At 36.6% G+C, this 22,455-nt stretch overlaps 2 protein-coding genes across 8 annotated transcripts in view; one reads left to right on the forward strand and one right to left on the reverse strand.

Annotated features, from left to right (window-relative positions):
- Window positions 1-8,426, reverse strand: part of LOC131957915 (protein DD3-3) — a 20,612-nt gene extending 12,186 nt beyond the window's left edge. The window contains exons 1-3 of one of the 4 annotated variants that reach the window (XM_059322788.1): window positions 8,345-8,426; window positions 7,806-7,950; window positions 6,815-6,868 (exon numbers count right to left, since the gene is read on the reverse strand). In XM_059322788.1, the coding sequence (XP_059178771.1) occupies window positions 6,815-6,868; window positions 7,806-7,882 (131 nt within the window). In that variant the 5' untranslated portion in view covers window positions 7,883-7,950; window positions 8,345-8,426. Of the gene's footprint in view, window positions 1-6,814; window positions 6,869-7,805; window positions 7,951-8,092; window positions 8,261-8,344 lie in introns of those variants that run through there. The other 3 variants (XM_059322778.1, XM_059322761.1, XM_059322770.1) reach the window with 3 other exon arrangements.
- On the forward strand, window positions 8,274-22,345 carry LOC131957866 (protein DD3-3). Of its 4 annotated transcripts, none has more exons than XM_059322697.1 (14): window positions 8,274-8,412; window positions 10,530-10,687; window positions 16,189-16,269; window positions 16,590-16,767; window positions 17,258-17,422; window positions 17,634-17,826; window positions 18,485-18,636; window positions 18,940-19,084; window positions 19,175-19,279; window positions 19,571-19,633; window positions 19,857-20,146; window positions 20,253-20,324; window positions 20,523-20,694; window positions 21,052-22,345. In XM_059322697.1, the coding sequence occupies exons 2-14, from the start codon at window positions 10,535-10,537 to the stop codon at window positions 21,260-21,262; spliced, it is 1,980 nt and encodes a 659-aa protein (XP_059178680.1). In that variant the 5' UTR covers window positions 8,274-8,412; window positions 10,530-10,534; the 3' UTR covers window positions 21,263-22,345. The 4 variants fall into 4 exon arrangements, with proteins under 4 accessions (XP_059178680.1, XP_059178673.1, XP_059178665.1 ...); XM_059322690.1 differs by lacking the exon at window positions 8,274-8,412 and adding an exon at window positions 8,551-8,649; XM_059322682.1 differs by lacking the exon at window positions 8,274-8,412 and adding an exon at window positions 8,552-8,677.
- Window positions 22,346-22,455: the final 110 nt, after the last annotated feature.

The raw sequence follows: 22,455 nt of genomic DNA on the forward strand, positions 1-22,455 counted from the left end.
AAGAACTGTATGATAAGAGTTCTTGTAAACGAACATTCAATCCAGGCGACAAAGTTCTTGTGTTAGTGCCTAATCTGAACAATGCGTTATCCTTGAGATATTGTGGACCCTTTACTGTGCATTCAAAATTAAGTGATTTGAACTATGTTGTCAATACGCCCGACAGAAGAAAGAAACAGACAGTGTATCATGTTAACTCACTGAAAAAATATTATGATAATTGTAACAATTTTCAATCCACAGCTAAAATTAATTTACCTGTATGTTCTAATGTTTCTGATGATGTGATACATGATAAATTGAAACCCCCAAAATTGGTAAATTCTTCCTTTTTAGATAATTTGAATGTCCACCTTATGCATTTGTCCACAGAGGAAAGCCATAGATTGTCTCAGTTATTTGAGACATTTCCCTCTATTTTTGGGGATGTCCCCAAAGAAGCGAAGGTTCCACCTCATGATGTAGACGTTGGTGACGCAAAACCCATTAAACAACTCCCCTATAGAGTTAACCCGGAAAAAGCTGCTTTGATAAAAGATGAAATTGATTACATGCTCAAGAATGATATCATTGAGCCCAGTTTCAGCAACTGGAGTTCCCCATGTCTCCTAGTCCCGAAAGACGGTGGATCTTTCAGGTTTGTGACCGACTTTAGGAAGGTGAATGCGCTCACCAAAGCTGATTCCTATCCCTTACCTCGGATAGAGGACGTTATTGATAAAGTTGGTCAAGCTAAGATAATTTCCAAAATTGATTTACTTTCAGGATACTGGCAAATCCCCTTATCTGACCGTGCAAAAGAAATATCTGCTTTTGTAACCCCTAATGGTTTTTATAGATACAAACGTATGCCTTTTGGTATGCGAAATGCTGGTCAAACTTTCCAGAGGGTCATTAACTCTGTCATTGCTGACATAGACCAATGTGAGGCCTACATAGATGATATAGTTGTATTTTCTAATACTTTTGAAGAACATATTGTTCAATTGACTAACCTTTTTAGAAAATTGTCTGAAGTTAATTTTACTGTAAACTTACATAAAAGTGATTTCTGTAAAGCTTCAATTACCTATTTGGGTTATCAAGTGGGAACGAACCAAGTTCGGCCCATTGAAGCTAAAGTAGATGCTATTGTAAAGTTGCCACCTCCCAAAAATTGTAAAGAGATCAAAAAGTTCCTTGGGATGGCTGGTTACTATAGACGGTTCTGTCAAAACTTTTCAGCTATTGCTGAACCTCTTACTGCATTATTGAAAAAGGGTGTTGAGTTTGAATGGTCAGATAAATGTCAAGAAGCTTTTTTAACCATTAAGTCATTTCTATCTAATGCTCCTGTTATGGCTGCACCAAATTTTAGCAAGCCCTTTAATCTTGCCATTGATGCTAGCAACTTAGCCATTGGCTCAGTCCTATTTCAAGAAGACAACATGGGAATTGACCATCCCATTGCCTTTTTTTCCAGGAAGTTAAATGAGAACCAAAAGAATTATTCTACTATTGAAAAAGAAGCTTTAGCTTTGGTTTTATCATTACAACATTTTGAAGTCTATGTCTCTTCTTCAACCAATCCAGTCAGAGTGTTTTCTGACCATGATCCCCTGAAATTTACCTCTAAGTTAGGACAGACAAATCAAAGAATATTGAGATGGTGCTTATATTTCCAAAATTTTAATCTGGAAATTTCACACATTAAGGGTAGTGATAATGTTGTGGCTGATTGTTTGTCAAGGATGTAAAATCTTGTTACACACATTGATCATGTGACACGCTTTGTGGTTCATTAGGACCATAAGCAGGTTTTGTTTGAGTGTCACTCATATGAAAATGAGTGGTGTGAGTTAGAATTTTTCAAAATTCCAATCCTGTTGAATATTTTGTTTATTTTCAGGTTAACCTTAATTAAAGGTGGTTTTTGATTATTTGTAATCTTTTATAATAATATGTCTCATATGACTCAATTGATATTGTAGCTAGTCATTGAAATAAAGGTCTTGCCCTGGCGGGTTTACCACTTTTAATATCCACATGGAAATATTGTAATACCCTTTTTTGAGGGATTTTGATGTATAATGACTTTTTGAAGGGTTACTCCCCTTTCACCAATTGTAAAAGTTGGAGTTACTTCCCTTTTATGTTCAGGGATATTTTCATCTGGTATTATGATTTTGATTGCCTACATTTGTAAAACATTTTTGTTATTTCATTGCCAGATTGGTTCCTTATGTATGTTTTTGTGGAACCTATCTGTCACTTCCAAAAAGGGAGGGGATGTGACCTACTTAGGTCGAGTCATTTTTATTTTGACATTGTATATTTCCTTATATGGAATGATTGTGTAACACCTGGGGTTTTTCCATTGACTATTAAGGTGTTTGAGACATAGAAAATTTCCATTAAAATCTGATTGAATGATTCTGATCAGATGATTATCCCAACCAATGGCGACATGAGTTGAGGATAACCTCCCCTGTCACAGAAGTCTTTAATTGCCCCGCACACTCGCAACACGTGGCAGTTTATCTTGACCTGGCAGTCTACGAGGCCGTTTTACCTTAGTCAGGCAGCCGTCCATATTGTCCGGCTATAGACTCTGACCATTTGAACGTGAGAGTACTTAAGACCTGTGTGTGCTTTGCTTTCTTAAGTTGCTTTAATCTTCTAGTTTAATATTACTTGTCGCTAAGTAAGTCTAGAAGCTACAGCAGTGTTGTGTGGCCTGTAGCTGTTCTTTGGACAGTGTAGAAATCTGTGATAGTGTTTTTTTCCTACATTGTGTAAGTTGGGTTTTTGATATTTTATACATTAAATATTTTATCTAGTTCATCTTTGTGTTTTGCCACATCTGAGTTCGCTGATTAAATGGTCGTATGTAGATTGGATGAGTGTTAATTACAATAGTATCACTAGCTCCCCTAGACATTAATTTCGAGCCCTAGTGGTCGTTGTGTTAAGTGTTCATCCACTTAGGCCGTAAGGCATTTGCATATGACCCCGAAAAAAGAATCCGGGGACGTTCTCCTTCTATTTGGCTGATAGAAAGGTTAACGTTACAATAGCCTACCAGATCTAATACCATTTCAAGTGTTGAATATATGGTATGAAATTATGTACGTTTATATGTATATAGCCTACAAAATCGAATACCATTTCAAGTGTTGAATATATGGTATGAAATTATGTACGTCCATATGTATATAGCCTACCAGATCTAATACCATTTCAAGCGTAGCAACCAAACGAACAAGTTATACCGTCCTATTCAATACCCATCAGCCCACATCCAGCCCACCAACACCCGTGTTTGATCTAAGCTGTTGAGATACGTTCTGTGTAAAGAAAGGGGCTGGGTTTAACTTGTTTTGTAATAAGTCCAATAAATATTTCAATCGTCTTTTTGAAAGTTCAGTTTTTAAAAATGTCATCACTTTAGTGGTACAAAGTTGGCTTGTTATTCCATCAAGACCAGGGGCGGAACTACCATACCGCCAGACCCCGCAATGCGGGGGGGGCCCAGGGCGTTTAGGGGCCCATTTCCGACCAAAAAACAATGAATTTACTTTTTCAAAAATTATGTTTTTCATGCATCTTGAAAGTGGTTTTGTAAAAAAAAAAAACAGGTCTACTATAGCAGAGATTGTTGCGTAGAAAAATATTTTAAAATCTACAAGAGCTATAGTTTGAAAGGTAGGCAAACATTCACACTACTTCCATGACTTACTGCCCTTCTTTAAAATAGGGATGCCCACAAAGCTCATTTAAATAGTTTTGTACTATGTATATTAAAAAGCAATTGATTCTCTGAATTATTATTTAAATAAGACGTACTAAACAATGGTATAGCTATAAAAATCTATGTTTACAAATTTGATATTATAAAAGCCAAAAATGAAAAAAATAAACATAACGCGAGAAACCATTCATGAATCAAGCTTACGTCTTTATATATTTTTGACCAGCATGTTTAGTAATATCTTTTCCTAGCCCAAAATGAGTTTGGACTAAATTTGTCTGGTTTGTTCTCTCAGAATGGTTATATATTGCAATGAAGTAGACCAAATTACTCAGTTAGGATTATATATATCCTATATATATATATATATATATATATATATATATATATATATATATATATATATATATATATATATATATATATATATATATAAGGGGCCCTAATTTTTTCTTTGCGGGGGAGCCTTTTTTTTCTAGTTCCGCCACTGATCAAGACAGTACAAAAAACAAATAATTTCCGTACAGAGGATGTCTGTAATCCAGTTTACCGATATTTTTGTCTTTATGACAAGTTTTAAAGTTTTCATGTGCAGCTCTTCAATGCGTGATGGTAGGAATCTGTGACATGTCTGCTAGGTCAACCTTTTCATAAAGAACCGTGCCGACAGTTCACGGCAGTTCAGCATCAATGCGCCAAGATGGCAGCTCAGTCGAAAAAAAGAAAGTAGTCCCAGCTCTTTGTTCACTAGGCCATTACGAACAATATTTAAATTTAAAACGTGACGTCTGACTTATAGCACGTGGTGTAATATTGTAAAATCTGAATGTCCAAAACAACACAAAAATAGTGTTGTAAAAAGAAGATAGGGAGAGCGGCCAGTGACTAAAAGGCGCCACATTTTTAAACCGTCTTTGTGTTACTCGTAACTTCAACACTACGTTTCCCAGAGCGTTATTTAAGACCGTGGCGTCACTAGGTCACCTCGCCACCAACAATTTTTCATTTCCTGTTGTCACCTTCTCCACCGACACTTTTATTATTTTAACTGTATAAAATATTGTCTTGAAACTGAATTGTACGTGAATTGTACACTAATGGGTGTCACTGATAGGCGGTACAAAGTTTCTTCCAGGCATCTCTTCGGGGGGGGGGGGGGGGTCAAAGCCCCCCCCCCCCCCCCCCAACGAAATGAAATTTATATAATTTATATAGAAAATATATACTTTTAACAGTGTCCGCCCCCCCCCCAAAGGAAATCTACCGCCCCCCCCCCCCGAAAATTTCAAGTGCCCCCCCCCCCCCCGGAGAAAAAAGTCTGGAAGAAACACTGAGGCGGTATCAATTGACGACTATAACTGATAGAGTAGAAGCTAATAAAAAAAATATGGCGACAACCAAACCGCCTGGATTGTGCAGAAATACGATTCAATTTTCCCCACTAGATAGGGTAGAAATACAACCCAATTTACCCCACTAGATAGGGCAGAAATACGATCCTATTCACCCCACTAGATAGGATAGAAATACGATCCAATTTATCCCACTAGATAATGTAGAAATACGATTCAATTTACCCCACTAGATAGGGTAGAAATACGATTCAATTTACCCCACTAGATAGGGTAGAAATACGATCCAATTCACCCCACTAGATAGGATAGAAATACGATTCAATTTATCACACTAGATAATGTAGAAATACGATTCAATTTACCCCACTAGATAGGGTAGAAATACGATTCAATTTACCCCACTAGATAGGGTAGAAATACGATCCAATTTACCCCACTGGATAGGGTAGAAATAAGATTCAATTTACCCCACTAGATAGGGTAGAAATACGATTCAATTTTTACCACTAGATAGGGTAGAAATACGATCCAATTTACCCCACTAGATAGGGTAGAAATACGATTCAATTTTCCCCACTAGATAGGGTAGAAATACGATCCAATTTACCCCACTAGATAGGGTAGAAATACGATTCAATTTTTACCACTAGATAGGGTAGAAATACGATCCAATTTACCCCACTAGATTGGGTAGAAATACGATTCAATTTACCCCACTAGATTGGGTAGAAATACGATTCAATTTACCCCACTAGATAGGGCAGAAATACGATTCAATTTACCCCACTAGATAGGGTAGATATACGATCCAATGTACCCCACTAGAAAGGATAGAAATACAATTCAATTTTCCCCACTAGATAGGGTAGAAATACGATTCAATTTACCCCACTAGATAGGGCAGAAATACGATTCAATTTACCCCACTAGATAGGGTAGAAATACGATTCAATTTACCCCACTAGATAGGGCAGAAATACGATTCAATTTACCCCACTAGATAGGGTAGAAATACGATTCAATTTACCCCACTAGATAGGGCAGAAATACGATTCAATTTACCCCACTAGATAGGGTAGAAATACGATTCAATTTACCCCACTAGATAGGGTAGAAATACGATTCAATTTACCCCACTAGATAGGGTAGAAATACGATCCAATTTACCCCACTAGATAGGGTAGAAATACGATCCAATTTACCCCACTAGATAGGGTAGAAATACGATCCAATTTACCCCACTAGATAGGGTAGAAATACGATTCAATTTACCCCACTAGATAGGGTAGAAATACGATTCAATTTACCCCACTAGATAGGGTAGAAATACGATCCAATTTACCCCACTAGATAGGGCAGAAATACGATCCAATTTACCCCACTAGATAGGGTAGAAATACGATCCAATTTACCCCACTAGATAGGGTAGAAATACGATCCAATTTACCCCACTAGATAGGGTAGAAATACGATTCAATTTTCCCCACTAGATAGGGTAGAAATACGATTCAATTTACCCCACTAGATAGGGTAGAAATACGATTCAATTTACCCCACTAGATAGGGTAAAAATACGATTCAATTTACCCCACAAGATAGGGTAGAAATACGATTCAATTTACCCCACTAGATAGGGCAGAAATAGGATTTTTCCCTGTAGACTAGTGTAGACCGACGGCCCAGTCCACACCTGCATAGGCTAGTGAACAACATAATTATGGGCACTTACTTATTGCCATTCGCTCTTTCCCGAGTCGCCTCATCAAGACGGTTGTTACTTCCCCTGATAAAAGAAAAAATGAGTAGAGGTCACATATCTGATTTTATTTTAAATTCATTTAAAAAATATTTTAAAATTGGTTAAAAAACGCAATTGTATTCATGAAATGTATTAATAAGATGATAACCAATTAAAACTTGTCACTGGTATGTACCCGTAAATTATTGATGGGTACCCACATGTCAGAGATGGAGAACCAAATATCAGAAATGGGACCCACATGTCAGAAATGGGGACCCACATGTCAGAGATGGGGACCCACATGTCAGAAATGGGAACAGGGTATTACCCCCCAACCCACAAGTCAATTCCCCCCCCCCCCTGGAGTTATTACCCCCTGTGAATTAACCCCCCCCCACCCAGTAGGACATCACCCCCCCCCCCCCCCGGACATGTTTAGGGTTAGGGCTAGAGCTATGGCTTGGGTCAGGGTTAGAGTTAGGGCTATGGCTTGGGTGGGTTAGGGTTTGGTCTAGGGTTAGGGTTCGGCTAGATTATGGGTTAGAATTAAGGTTAGTGTTATGGTCAGGGTTAGGGCTATTGATTTGGCTAGGGTTAGGGTTAGTGTTAGGGTTAGGCTTTAGAAACAATGTCTAGCACTGGTTTTGTGTTAAGTTTTAGGCTGAGTTGAATGCTTAGGCTTTGCTCTTTTTCTTAAGTTTAGGATTAAGATAATATATAAGTATAGAATATGAGTTAGAGTTAGGATACTAACTTGAGAGGGGGGGGTAATTGCTCCGGGGGGGGATAAATACGTGGGAGAAATGTCCGAGGGGGGGGGGGTAATTAATTGACGGGGGGGGGGGGGGGTAATGTCCTGTAGCCGTCAGAGATGAACATTAGCATTGTGCATTTTAATACAACCAATTTAACAGCTATATCTATATACTTATCGGAGTATATTTAATAAATGTATTATTATGATAACATGTATTCTTACCTTGGATTGTGAAGATATATATCTCCTCTTACGATATTCGATATAACGAGAATTAAAATCACTAGAATGTTCTTCATGTTAAATTAATGGTTGCTTGTTCAATATTTGACTTCTGTTGCCGAGTTGTTCACTCGTAAAAACAAATCTAAGAATAATTTAGGCTATATTTTTATTATTAGTAGGTCTAGATTTTCTAGCATTAAACTGAACTCACCGTCGAGATTTAAAATTAAGACTAAAATCAAAGTCTAGCACTATAATCTCAGAATAACTATATTATTTATTACTTAATGTATTTATTACAATACATTTCATTACTAATCCTATAGTTTACTACTAGATTCTAGTTACTGGGCCTGCCTATATCAGCTGTTACGAAATTAAATAAACTCCATTTTTAGAATCCGGATATCCAAAACACTTGCTACTGCTGTGTAAAAGCCATGTCTCACGAGCGTGTGACGAAGTGGAATACCAGTGACGACACACAATAAATAAATATAGACCAGCCTACAATATCTTAGAAGTACACAACACACTTTTTTGGGTCATACGACAAAAACAGTTGCAAGTGTTCAGTTCTGTCTGAGTCATTGCGCTGTTAGCTGTGAGTCCTAAAATGAAAGTTGATTAAAATTGTGACGTTTAATTATTTTGCCAGGTTCTTAATCCTATCTGAGTACATTTTGATTATTAATCCAGTCAGACGAAAACAAGTTTATTGTTTGAATTCAGGTCTAGAAAATAGATCTAGATTTACATATTTTTAAAGGTGGATCTGGCATTGGGCCTAACTAAACTGCGTCGTCAATGAAGCGATAACATAGGATTCATCCGCGTAGAGGTGTGTGTGTAGTGTTGTCACTGTTCAGGTAAATCGTGTGTATTTCTAAGAGACCATGGACGGACTTGACTCAAATTATTCAATTTAATCTGTTCGCCCCTGACATTTGGAGAACATTTCTTTGGAAATCTAGTATTTTATATTGTAGTATTAGTTAGAGGCTAAGCCTGTCACCTATTCTATTATTTATTAAGCCAAGGCTACTATATTTAATATTACTATTATTAAATTTAAATTATTAGCCTAATAATTAATATTAAATTACAAATAGGGCCTAATAATAATAATAATAATAGAATAGGCTAAGTTAAGTATTATTAATTAATAGATATAGTATTAAGTATTATTCTGTGCCAGTGGCGTAGCGAGGTCGGGTGTCACCCGGTGCGGCACTTAATGGTGTCACCCCCCCAGAGGCATAGAGACCCTTCCCAGGGACAAACTTTCAAATTTTCGATTTGCACCCCCCCCCCCTCCTCAAACTTTCGTTTTGCACCTCCCCCTCGAGTTTTTGATTTGCACCCCCCCCTCAAACTTTCGTTTTGCACCCCCCCCCCCTCGAGTTTTTCTCTATATATTTTGCTATTTTTTGCCTTGGTGTCACCCCCCTAAATGGTGTCACCCGGTGCGGTCCGCACCCCCCGCCCCCCCCCTCGCTACGCCCCTGTTCTGTGCTATTACTTAGTAACTAACTACTAATAGGCTAGTAATAGGCTTACTAATACTAGGCCTATTATAAGTTTTAGTTATGTGTATGATAAAGTGCTTTAGAGAGTTTTACAAGTTTTACTACTAATACTTAAATAAAATAAAAGAGCCAAAAGTTTTAGTTAGGTCTAATCTAGATCTCCCAGACGGATCGGACCCCCCCCCCCCCTCCAATTGAGATTCAGTAGCCCCCCCCCCCCCCCCCCTATACATAAAAAATAATTATAATTTATATTACAGTGTTAAAGCAAACATCAACTTGACATCTGTATTTAGGACTACTTTAGGGGTTATCTGCCTTATTTTACTTGTTTACATCAATTTTTTGTTGGACCATATTATTAAAAATCTGTTGTTTTTTTAAATTACAACACAAAAAATATATCTTCATGATCTAGTAATAATATTTGTAATCAATATATTGTAATGGCAATGCAAAATTTTTCCAATTAAAATACATGGCAGGATTGCATAATTGAATTAATTTACACTTCACAAAAGCCTACAAATAAAATAATCACAGTGATTTCACACAGAAATATATTAAAATTATTGAAGAAGGGGTCGGCGTGGTCGAGTCGGTAAAGCTCATGGTTGCTAAACCGAAAAGTCTCGAGTTCGAACCCTCGGGCAGATGAGGCTTGTTAGCTGGGGACAGCCACTCATCTAGGAGAGATAACTCCAAAATTAAACAACTGCTGCCTTGTAGTTTGTTCTTGGTTGGACAAAGGCTATGGAAGCAAATCCAAAAAGAAAAGCAGGCTGAAATCGGAGTCAATGGCCTCAATGGCGCATAACCAGTTGACACGTACCGCTTAATTGTGTTGGAGGCGTGCTCGAGTTGGCAAAAAGCTCATAGTTGATAAATTCGAACAAAGTCTCGAGTTCAAACCCACTGGCAGATAAATCTCGATCCCCTTCAACACTAATAATTAAGAACGAAGAAGAAGAAGAAGAAGAAGAACAGCATTTAATAATTTTAAACTATATGTTGCTTTTACCTATTGTATAATATAGACTTAACCTTTTTCTCTAGTTGAATGATAAATTATCAAATATTGTTGAAATTTAGAAATAAGTTATGATTATTATTTTGACAAAGTAAATGGCCACTATGTTACATTTTTTGCTTAGCTCTATAAATAAACCACACTCATATATTTATATTTCAGTTACAATGGCCTTCACACTACAGAGAGTATTTCATGTTGTATTGTTAATGTCAGTTGCTTGTGCTGACATCTATCTACATGTACCAAGGGGCAGCAATAATCGACTGAATGAAAATACTGCCACGAGGACTAATGCCAACAGGCTCTTTGACAGTCAGGTCAGTGGCTAATACAGAACTAGCAATAACTTCCAATACAAATTTTAAAATTACAGTTTGACTTGGTGTCCCAAGCTCAGTAGGCCTATAATTTTTTTTTTTTTTAAAGTGGACTCTGTTTTCACAACCAATTGTTTTGTTATGTTTACTGGTGAATGTACCAGCATTGTTAAATACACAGGAAAATTACATTTTGTTTCTTTTGTAGGCTTATACTAGTCATACTTGTCTAAAATGGAACAAAAATGGCTTTTTTGAATGAAAGAATGAATATGTGGGCTATATAATGACAGAATATCATTCACGATGTAATAATGTTTAACTTATTAGTGTCGGTACTGCAATAATTTGAATTAATATTACATGCATTGTGTTAGTTCTGTATTATATCTTCATCATCTTTTCCTTTTTGTGCCCAAAACACATGGGGGCCACCACAGAATGTTCTCCACTTTTGTCAGTAACAAGCTATTAACTTTCCCCCATGACAGTTCTGCCTCTGCCAGTTGCTTCCCTGCTCACGCCAAGTCTCCCTTGGCCTTCCTTGCTTTCTTTTGTATTGTATCTTAGATCCTTTTATTTAGCTAATGGCATTTTTCATACAATAACAATAGAGGTGGTTTAATTTTTTAGTACCCATATTGTAATATAGTGAGACTTGTGAAGTCAAGGGAACTCACTCTTCTGTATTAGTATTATATTTATACTGTTATCTTGAGTGATGTCCCTTACATGTTTATGTATATAAGTGTCTCGTGACTTCCGCCCTCCCTCTCTTTCCTCATGGTGTGAATAAAGTACTGTTAACAATCAATGTGGCTTCTCGTCAGTGATTCCAACCCATCACATTGGCGACGAGGATAAATAATCCACTAGAAAGAGCACCTACTTACGCAAAAAAGAGGTTTGCTAGAGCATATTGGCTAAGTATTTCTAGAATAATGGCGCTGTATGGCCAAATAAAAGAATTTGATTCGAATGATGAAATCATTCATGATTACCTAGATAGGTTAAGCTTTTACCTTGAAGCAAACAACGTGACGATAGAAGCCAAAAAGAGAGCTGTTTTGTTAACAGTCATAGGGCCTCAACAATTTAGGCTACTAAAGGACTTATGCGCACCAGCTAGTCTAACTACCAAGAGCTTTAACGAGCTGAGCAAATTGCTAACAGACCACCATGCGCCTACCCCATCAAAGTTTCTATGTCGAGCTAGATTTGACAGTAGGACTCGTCAACCAAACGAGTCAATATCAGAATATGTTGCTGCTTTACGTCATTTAAGTGAATTTTGTGAATTCGGAGACACGCTGTCTGACAGACTATGTGAAAAGTTTGTGACAGGTGTAAACAGCCCTGATGTTCAAAGAAAGTTGCTGCTCGAGTCAGATCTAACATTGGAAAAAGCAATACAACTTGCGACTTCATTCCAGCAGTCATCCGAGGCAGTCAAATCTCTAACGGCTTCAGAGATCCATGCAGTAAACAGCAGGTTAGTCAATAAACACCAACCCCATCAGAGCATTTCAACTTATGCTAAACAGCCTGCACGTTCAAATCCTAGATCTAAATCTAGTAATAATTATCAAAAATGTCATCGATGCAAAGGTCCCCATGCATCTCATCGGTGCAAGTTCAAGTCAGCAACTTGTTATAAGTGCAGTAAGCAAGGTCACATTGCCAAGGCCTGCTTTGCAAAGTCTTCGTCTGTTGCTAAATCTAGCCAGTCAAGACAGTACCGCAACCAAAGGCAGCACTATGTTAACTCTCACCAAGACTACCTAACCCAACCAATGAACCACTCTACCTGTGAAAATGCTCAAACTGATTCGCAGCCGGATTTCAACCTGTTCTCCGTGAAATCAATAAGTCATGCTCCCATCAATGTACCAGTTTATATCAACGGTAAGAGCATCAGCTTCCAACTTGACACTGGAGCATCTCTAACAGTCATCACAAAGAAGGACTTTGACGCTGTCACAGGAGGATCAGTGCCTCTACAACCATGTCACAAGTGTCTAACAACATACACTGGTGACAATGTTCCGGTAATAGGAGAGTGTATGGTTCATGTAAGTTATAATGGTCAAAGTGTTAAACTTCCTCTTCTTGTGGTTGAAGGAAATGGACCACCATTACTGGGTAGGAACTGGTTAAGTGATCTTAAGTTAAATTGGGAGAGTATATGTTCATTGAACAATGCAAGAGAATCTAGTCTTACTTCAATAGATAAAGTTATATCTGAAAATAAATGTGTTTTTGGTAATCCTGGATTACTAAATGATAGAACAGTGAAGTTAAGCATTAAAGACACAAATCCAAGATACTGCAAAGCTAGAGTTCCACCTTATGCAATGAGGAATAAAATTGAAAATGAGCTAAGTAGATTGGAATCTAATGGCATCATAAAGAAGGTGGACTATTCCGATTGGGCAACGCCCATTGTGCCAGTGTTAAAGAAGGATGGTTCTATAAGAATTTGTGGAGACTATAAAACTACACTGAATAAGCAAATAGAGCTAAATAGGTACCCTATTCCTAACATTGAGGAAATTTCTTTGAATTTGGCAGGAGGAGACAAATTCACTGAATTAGACTTTAGTCATGCTTACACTCAACTAGAACTGCATCCAGATTCAAAAGTCTATACGACAATAAACACACACAAAGGACTCTACCAATATGAAAGACTATGTTTTGGCATATCATCTAGCCCTGGAATTTTCCAAGCTGTCATGGACAGTATTTTTAAGGATATTCCAAATGTTTGTGTTTAATTTGACAATGTGTACATAACTGGTAAGAATGACACTGAACATCTTAAAACACTTGATAAAGTCTTGAAAATAGTTGGTGAAAAAGGTTTAAAGATAAACAAAGATAAATGTCAATTCATGCTGACAGAAATTAGTTTTCTTGGTTATATATTAAGCAAGCAAGGTATCAGACCTCAACCTGAGAAAACAAAAGCCATTAAAGAAGCACCCAAACCTGAAAATACCCAACAACTAAGAGCTTTTTTGGGCTTGATAAATTACTATGCAAAGTTCATAGGGAATCTGTCTGGTAAACTATCACCACTGTACAAGCTGCTACAGAAAAATGCAACTTGGCACTGGGGTAAACAACAAGATACTGCTTTTAATACAGCAAAAGAGGCTTTGTCTTCTGACACCTTACTAACTCACTATGACCCAGGGAAAAGACTTATATTAACATGTGATGCTTCACCAGATGGTGTAGGAGCAGTCTTGTCCCACATGGATGAGAAGGGTGACAGACCCATTGCTTTTGCCAGTAGATCTTTGAACCAGGCTGAGAAAAATTATTCTCAGTTAGATAGGGAAGGCTTAGGCATCATTTTTAGTGTTAAGAAATTTCATAAGTTTCTGTTTGGTAGGAAGTTCACCATCTTTACAGATCATAAACCATTGCTAGGTTTATTTGGAGAAAACAAAACCCTACCTGAGCATGCCTCACCAAGAATTCAAAGATGGGCTATCACACTAACTGCATACAATTATGAATTGAGATACAAACCTGGATCTGAGAATAGTGCAGATAGTCTTAGTAGATTACCTTTAAAAAAACCAAAACCTTAGCTATATACCAGAAGATGTATTTGTTCTCTTCACTATCATGGATAACTCCAATATAAATGTGAATGATATTAAAAGAGAAACACAAAAAGATGAGTGCTTAATAAAAGTATATGAGTACTGTAAGAATGGTTGGCCTGAAGAGTCTGTGAATGATGACTTAAAGCCATATAAAATAAGAAAAACAGAGTAAAGTCTAGAAGATGGATGTATACTATGGGGGTCAAGAGTAATTATCCCCAAAATATTACAAAAAGAAGTTTTAAGAACTTTACATGATACTCATCTTGGTTCTTCCAAAATGAAGAGTCTAGCAAGATCATGGTTCTGGTGGCCACATATGGATGCTGATATTGAAAAATATGTAAAGCTTTGTTCAAGCTGTGCACAACATTCAAAGCAACCAGCTACAGCACCTTTGCAAAACTGGGACTGGCCAATCGAACCATGGAAACGTATACATATAGATTTCGCAGGACCTTTCATGAACAAAATGTTTTTAATTGTTATTGATTCACATTCTAAATGGTTAGAAGTTAAAATCATGAACACAATCACTGCAAATGATACCATTATAGAACTTAAGGAAATATTTTCAACTCATGGATTACCAGATCAAATTGTTTCAGATAATGGGCCTAGTTTCACAGCTCATGAGTTTAAACTGTTTTGTGTGGCAAATGGTATTGAGCATATAACCACATCCCCCTATCATCCTGCTGGGAATGGTTTGGCTGAAAGAGCGGTAGGCATATTCAAAACCGCTATGGTAAAAATGAGTACCGGTAACAAGTTTTCTCTTAGAGAAAGAGTAAACAGGTTCTTAACCAAATACCGCACAACTCCTCATATAACAACAGGTGTTGCACCATGTGAATTGTTATGTGGTAGGAAAATTAAAACCCACCTTGATCTACTACATCCAACTGTTCAAAGGTCTGTTTCCCAACATCAACATACACAAAAAGTAAATCATGACAAATCATCCATTGAAAGAGAATTTGGAGTTAATGATAATGTGTATCTAAGAAATTATGGGAGAAAGGAAAAATGGATACCAGGTCAAATTGTTAAATGTACAGGACCTGTGTCTTATAAAGTAAAAACAAATGATGGACTTATTGTCCGTAGACATGCAGACCAGTTAAAAATAACTTGTGCAGATAATAAGTGTGAATCTGTCAATCCCACCAAATCTGAACAGTTCACACCAACTCAGTTTGTTCCACAACCAAGTTCTGTTGATATGAGTGAACCAAGTAGTCTGGAGTCAGAAAATGTAAATTCTGGATTTAATGATTTAAATCCTAGACCTCCTGAGATAGAGAATCCAAATGGTCAGAATATTGAGTCACCAAATCAAAAGCCACTGAGAAGGTCAAACAGGACAATCAAAGTCCCAAATAAGTTAGACCTATGATTTTAAAGGTCAAAAGGACTTTGACATCATTGTTTGTATTTTAATTGTGTTGTAACATATTGTGCATTGTTTGTAAGGATGTAATCTACCATAGTGTTCATGTTACAATATAATTGGTGATTTTAGGATACTGTAAATTGTTCTATTGAGAGATGTGTTGTGTTTACTAAGGGTAAAGGGATGTAATATAGTGAGACTTGTGAAGTCAAGGGAACTCACTCTTCTGTATTAGTATTATATTTATACTGTTATCTTGAGTGATGTCCCTTACATGTTTATGTATATAAGTGTCTCGTGACTTCCGCCCTCTCTCTCTTTCCTCATGGTGTGAATAAAGTACTGTTAACAATCAATGTGGCTTCTCGTCAGTGATTCCAATCCATCACACATATAGTTATAAGTAAATGTATTAATGGATTGTTGTTAGTTCTGTATTGCATATTATTATCTCCCTTAATTTAACTAATGTCATTGTTTCACAGAATAACAACAGAGGTGGTTACAATGTGGGGGACAAGACTGACCAGCCCTCTGGTGCTAATGCCACCAACCAGTATAGAATGGTAATTTAACCCTTTGTTTAGCTGGTACCAACCAGTATAGAATGGTAATTTAACCAGTATAGAATGGAAACTTAACTTGTATTGTTCTTTGATTTTTTTCATTTAACGCTGCAACGCGAATCTTTTATAGAAGAAAATCTAAAAAATGTTGTTATATAATGATTCTCATTTTAGTCAGTACTGAAGCTCTGATTTTCAGAAAAGACGAGAATCAAAATTATAAATACATTGGACTTGAATCTGATTCACTACTATTTTGTGTAAGGGCAGATATATTCTTTTCCTGGCAAAAGATTCACTGCTATTTTGTGTTCATGCAGAAATACTTCCAAAGTTCTCCCTGGAAAACATCCCCCACTGGCGAGGGTAAAAGTTATCTGACCATCGAGTGGACAAACCAACATGGCTGTGGTGGCAATGACAACACAAGCCCAAACAAACAGAACTGTGTCCTGCTCCTACAGTACATGTGTGAGGACGAGCCGGACAGCCCAACAGGTAGTTGCTTCAACAACCCTAAACATACGGAGCTCATTTTTTAAACATACGAGTTCATTTTTTAAACATACACGTTCTTTTTTTTAAATCATGAGTTCATTTTTTAAACATAGGGGTTCTTTTTTTAAACATGCGAGTTCACTATTTAGACATATGAACATCATTTAAATATACGAGCTAATTTTTAAACATACAAGTTCATTTTTTAAAAATACGAGCTCATTAATTTAAACATATGAGCTCATTTTTAAACATGCGAGTTCATCTTTTAAACATAAGAGCTCATAATTTAAACATACGAGCTCATTTTTTAAACATAGGGGTTCATGTTTTAAACATAGGAGCTAATTTTTTTTTAAATAATTTTTTTATTTATAATGAACTGCGTTACTTTAAAAGTTACTCCCACTCAAGGAAGATTAGCTAGATGTAAGTGAATTTCTCAGTGTTAAAGTTTGGAAGTTCTTAGATGAGTGTATATTCTAAACAGTTGACAGCATGAGAAATGGAGTGACAACAAATACACAAGACTTCACAAAACCAACCAAGACAACACTTGGCAGTGAACGTAAGACCAAAGACGTGAAAACTGACAGAGGTCTGCATGAGCCCTGGGACTGGTACAACAAATGCTACATTCGTGAACGAAACAAAGGTAAAATACTGTGTAGTAAGAAACTTTAAAAATCTGTTCTGTGTTTTTTTTGTTATGGAATATTTAATAATTAATTTCTGAAACTTATACTAGAAGTTTAAAATAAAATATAATGTTCTATCATTACTATAAAAAAAAATTGTACTTTTGTTGATGTTAATAATTGCATTATTTGAAGTGAATTATTGAATGTTGTTTTGTGTTACCATAGGCTTGTTTGTTGCTGATCAGAAGCTGACGGCTGATAATGGTCTAGGCTACAGCAGTGCCATCTACACTCGTCAGAATCCAACTGGGAATCGTTATGGTTACGAATGTCCAGAGGAGCGGGATTATTTCCCTTACTGGCATCCAACACCTTGGGCAGACATAGCTGTGTTTGCTGAGAACTCATCAATGTGCAGGTAAGGGGAATTACTCACTAACACTACATGAAAGGGGAATAACTCACAAACACTACTGGTAAGGGGAATAACTCACAAACACTACTGGTAAGGGGAATATCTCGCTAACACTATATGTAAGGGGAATAACTCACTAACACTAACTTAGTTACACCATAATTCAGGTGTGTTTACTCATAAATATTTAAAGGGGTCGGCGTGGTCGAGTCGGTAAAGCTCATGGTTGCTAAACCGAAAAGTCTCGAGTTCGAACCCTCGGGCAGATGAGGCTCGTTAGCTGGGGACAGTCACTCTTCTAGGAGAGACAACTCCAAAATTAAACAACTGCTGCCTTGTAGTTTGTTCTTGGTTGGACAAAGGCTATGGAAGCAAATCCAAAAAGAAAAGCAGGCTGAAATCAGAGTCAATGGCCTCAATGGCGCATAACCAATTGACACGTAACGCTTAATTGTGTTGAAGGCGTGGTCGAGTCGGCAAAAAGCTCATGGTTGATAAATTCGAACAAAGTCTCAAGTTCAAACCCACTGGCAGATAAATCTCGATCCCCTTCAACACTAATAATTACGAACGAAGAAGAAGAAGATTTAAAGTTATTCTTGGCAAATTTTTAAGCTTCCTCGTACAGCTACAGATAAAAAAAATCAATCTTTTGTTCCAGCTACTACACCAGTAAGAGTTTTAATGTCCAGCCTTACACTGAGTGTGTAAGTACAACATACCCTAATGCTAGCAGGTTCAACAATGAGAAGGCCTGCACTGATAATGGCGGCACATGGCTACTGATGTATAACTACTTGGAAAAAGACACATGTAAATAAATCTTTTGGAAAATTTTAGTTTCTAAGTTCTGAGTCTATGATAATATGAAAACTTGTATAGCAGTATTAAAGAGATGATTGCTAACACTGTAGCTTACATCACTAAATGTTATATACACTTGGTTAAGCTGTTGTCAGTATACTCTGTGGATAACTTATTTGGTTTACTTTATTATACAGTCTTACCTTTTCAGCAACCTATTGTCATGAAGAATAAGCCACTTTCCCTTAGGGTGTTCAATTCCTAGCTGTTAAAATTCTGTTGTTTAATGGTTTGTTTGTTTGTTTGTTTTAGCCAAGAAAAGCCAGTCCACTTGTGAAAGCAGCAAGCAGGCTGGTCTGACCTACAAATGGGCCGTCCCACAAGACAGCACAAGTTACCAACCTGAGTGTCTGATCCTGCTTGATGCACCTGACTGTCAGGTGGCACCTTGGTCAAGGTCAGGGCTAGTTTTTCACCTGGGAGATTGTTTGGTTTCCAGATCAAATCAAGTGCAGCATTGATAATTTTTTTTTTTACTTTATGTCAGATCCAACCACTTAGGCAATGGGAGAGATGGATTACCCCTCAACTATACATGGACTCTTCCACACTTCCCATCAAAAAAGAACAAGCAGTGTGTCTTCAGATTTAGGTATCACTTTTAAATCCCTTTACCATTTACTTTATTTGTGTTGTTATAGTTTTACAAGAGTACATTTTATTTAATCAAAGCAACCAAATAAAAACATTTTGAAGTAGAGAAATCAATAAAAATGTATGTAATACATCTCATTACTCAAACTAGACATATCGAGAAAAGTACTTGCAAAACCCTGCTAAAAATTATGGTTAAGGATGTCATGTAATCCCTAGAAAGTTTAACTGTCATAATAATCTGATAGCTGAGAGGGGTTTAAAATATCTTCTTGTCTCCTGTCAACAGGTACAATGTGTCTACAGAAGATTACGATCCTTACAGGACTGACTCAAAGAAAAATGACGATTTGTAAGTTACATGGTACTTGATCCTCTTGACAGAGTTCACAGTATTTACATTAATGAACATGCACAAATTCACTGTATTTTGACAAAATCAATAACAGTTTTAAAAAAAATTAAAGAGTTTTTAAGCTCCTAATTTAAAATTAATGGAGTTCTAAAATGAATGTATTCATTTTATCATTAGGTTAATCTAATTGAAAGTTCTATCTCAACTCTGAATATTTTAGCCCTGTGGTGTCACCTATCAAACAAAATCCATATGTGTATGTTATGAGCAAACAGTCCCCGCTTCATCTAGCCATCAACACTGCGCAGTACGGCAGAGTTTTTCAGGACAGGAGTCACCTGTTCACCATCAGACCCCGGCCAGACGGTGTCACCAACCAGTACATCTACAACCTGAATGTCCGGGGCAAGAGGGGAAACATTGTCCAGAACTTTCCGTCTGTGGAGTATGATTTTACACCCAACACCCTTAGGCTGGGGACTGAGGATCTTGTACACATACAGTGGACAGGTGTGATATTTTGTACATGTACACTTTACGTATCTAATTACACTCCCAATAAGCAGAAGAAAGAGCCTGACATTAGCCCCTCATGTTATCAAACTTTGTATTCCAGGTTCAAATACCCACAATAATGGCAACCCTGCTGGGGATGGTCAAGCCGGAGACGCAGGGGAAGGCAAAGGAGGTGAGAGCTCATCAACATGTTTCTTATAATCATCACCAAATGTTTTTAAATATATACTCTGTCAGGTTTTATAACAAAAATTAAGTACTCTTGTCTATACATGTGGACATGTTTATGATTTGAAGAAAAAGCAATACGGGTTGTATTTTTAATAGTTTTTTTTTTTGTGTTATAAATTTTAAAAATCCTGGTTTTCAGGCACTGATCGCAGCAACTTTGTGGAGATAGGAGAGAGAAATGGAAATATTCCAACCCCTTTTGAACAAACCCAGCTATGGAATAATGTGGAGGTGTTGTGGATTTATTTCATGAAGAAGAACATCCAGCCAATGGACTTGGCCATAACCATGGCATCAGCCGGCTATTACAGGTACAATAAATATTTCCCCAGGTTCACATCATTTCATTCCTCATGTAACATTTAGTCCACATATGCCATTATGTTCACAAATAGAAGTTATATCCTTTTTGAATCAATAATCAATGTTTGTTTAACCAACAATTTTGATCTATAGTGATTCTTTCCATTTACTATGCAAAAATTAAGACTTTCTTCAATTAAACATACATAATTAATCTATGTGAGTCCCAAAGAATTCTATTGGAAAGAGATGGAACAAGATAAAGACAGAAAAGCATGGGAAAATGTAAATGGGCTACGCTCCACTAGTAGAGAATCAGTCCATGTGCCCTGTATAGATTGTAATTACCATGTTGACTTCTCCAGGTGTGCTAGTGCAACAACATGCAATGAACCAGACAACAGCAACTACCTAGTGTCAACCAAAGCAGCAATCAGCAACGTGCTGGACAACGCCCCCGCCTCTTATGAAGGTGCTTTGATAAGGATCAGGCAACCAGGTGTCTACAACTACACCTGCACCAGAAACAACAGCTTCAGCAACCGCAGTCAGAAGGGTACCATTGTGGTGACATAATACTAACAACAGCTTCAGAAAGCGCAGTGGTACCATTGTGGTAACATAATAAACATTTTGGTCATAAATAATTTTTAAAATCTGACTGAAAGCATAAGGGAATTGTATAGCATTATCATATTTATATTATACTTTAGATAGTAATTTTGTGGGATAATAATAGGTTGGTATATGGAAGTGTTTTAATGCACCACTTCCTAGGCTTCTGAAAATGGATTTGTATATATTTTTAAACCATTCTTTACATTCCTGATGTAACATATGAACTCATTTGCTTTTTTTGTTTTATTTTACTGAGTTTTTACTCTTAATGGTTCAATTTTTTTTTAAAAGGACAATTTTAAAAGCTACAATAATTTGTTATCAGAAAAAGTTTATTGACTTTTCATGATGTTGTCTGCTGTTTTTATTTTTCCTATAAGAAGAGTATTGAACAAAGTTTCCACTTAGTTTTGTTCGACATAAAGGTCTTCAATTTTATTTCTTGACCTGCTGGTTCAGGTTGATACTGTGTGTTTTTGATATTTTGTGTCTTTAAGAAAAAATATGTTCTTTTTTATTATATGTAATGCATAATTCTAGTATAAATAAGATATCAGAGACTTGCACACACAAAATTCTCTTAAAGAAAATCTCATACAACCAATTGTAAGAGAATCAAATCACATTCCTGAGCTGAAAAACCCTGTAAGCAATGGAACTATTTTATTAAAATTGTAATGATTTACATTTTAAGCTCCTACATAACATGTTCTTAAAATGTTTGTATGCATGTGAGCTTGATTTTTATTTAGAAGTTATTTGTATGAGTCAGCATGTAACATTCAGAGGTTTTGTCTTTTAAGTCCCAGAACCATTTGATGCAGAAACAAAGTAGAACATTAGATGGTTAATGTGGAGTTATTGAAAGCTGCCTAAAATTAGATCTACAAGATATATCACCTTGTGTTCAATAAGAAAAAGAACAAATAGATCAATTTATTTAAACATTTTTTTGTGCCCCAATTTCAAAATTGAATGTACAATTTATTTATAATATTTTGCACGCAATTTACATTGTTTTAATAAACTATTTTCTTACAAGCTGGGCCTGATGTGTTTATTTTCACAAGGAACCATAATCCGAACTCCGAAATGAGGTAATGGGCAATTAAGTTCATTTCTTTATTTGCAGAGAGAGCAATTTGAAAAAA

Source organism: Physella acuta, unplaced genomic scaffold (genome assembly GCF_028476545.2).
Source record: "Physella acuta isolate Inbredline_101_S28 unplaced genomic scaffold, ASM2847654v3 ptg000082l, whole genome shotgun sequence".
Lineage (NCBI taxonomy): Eukaryota > Metazoa > Mollusca > Gastropoda > Physidae > Physella > Physella acuta.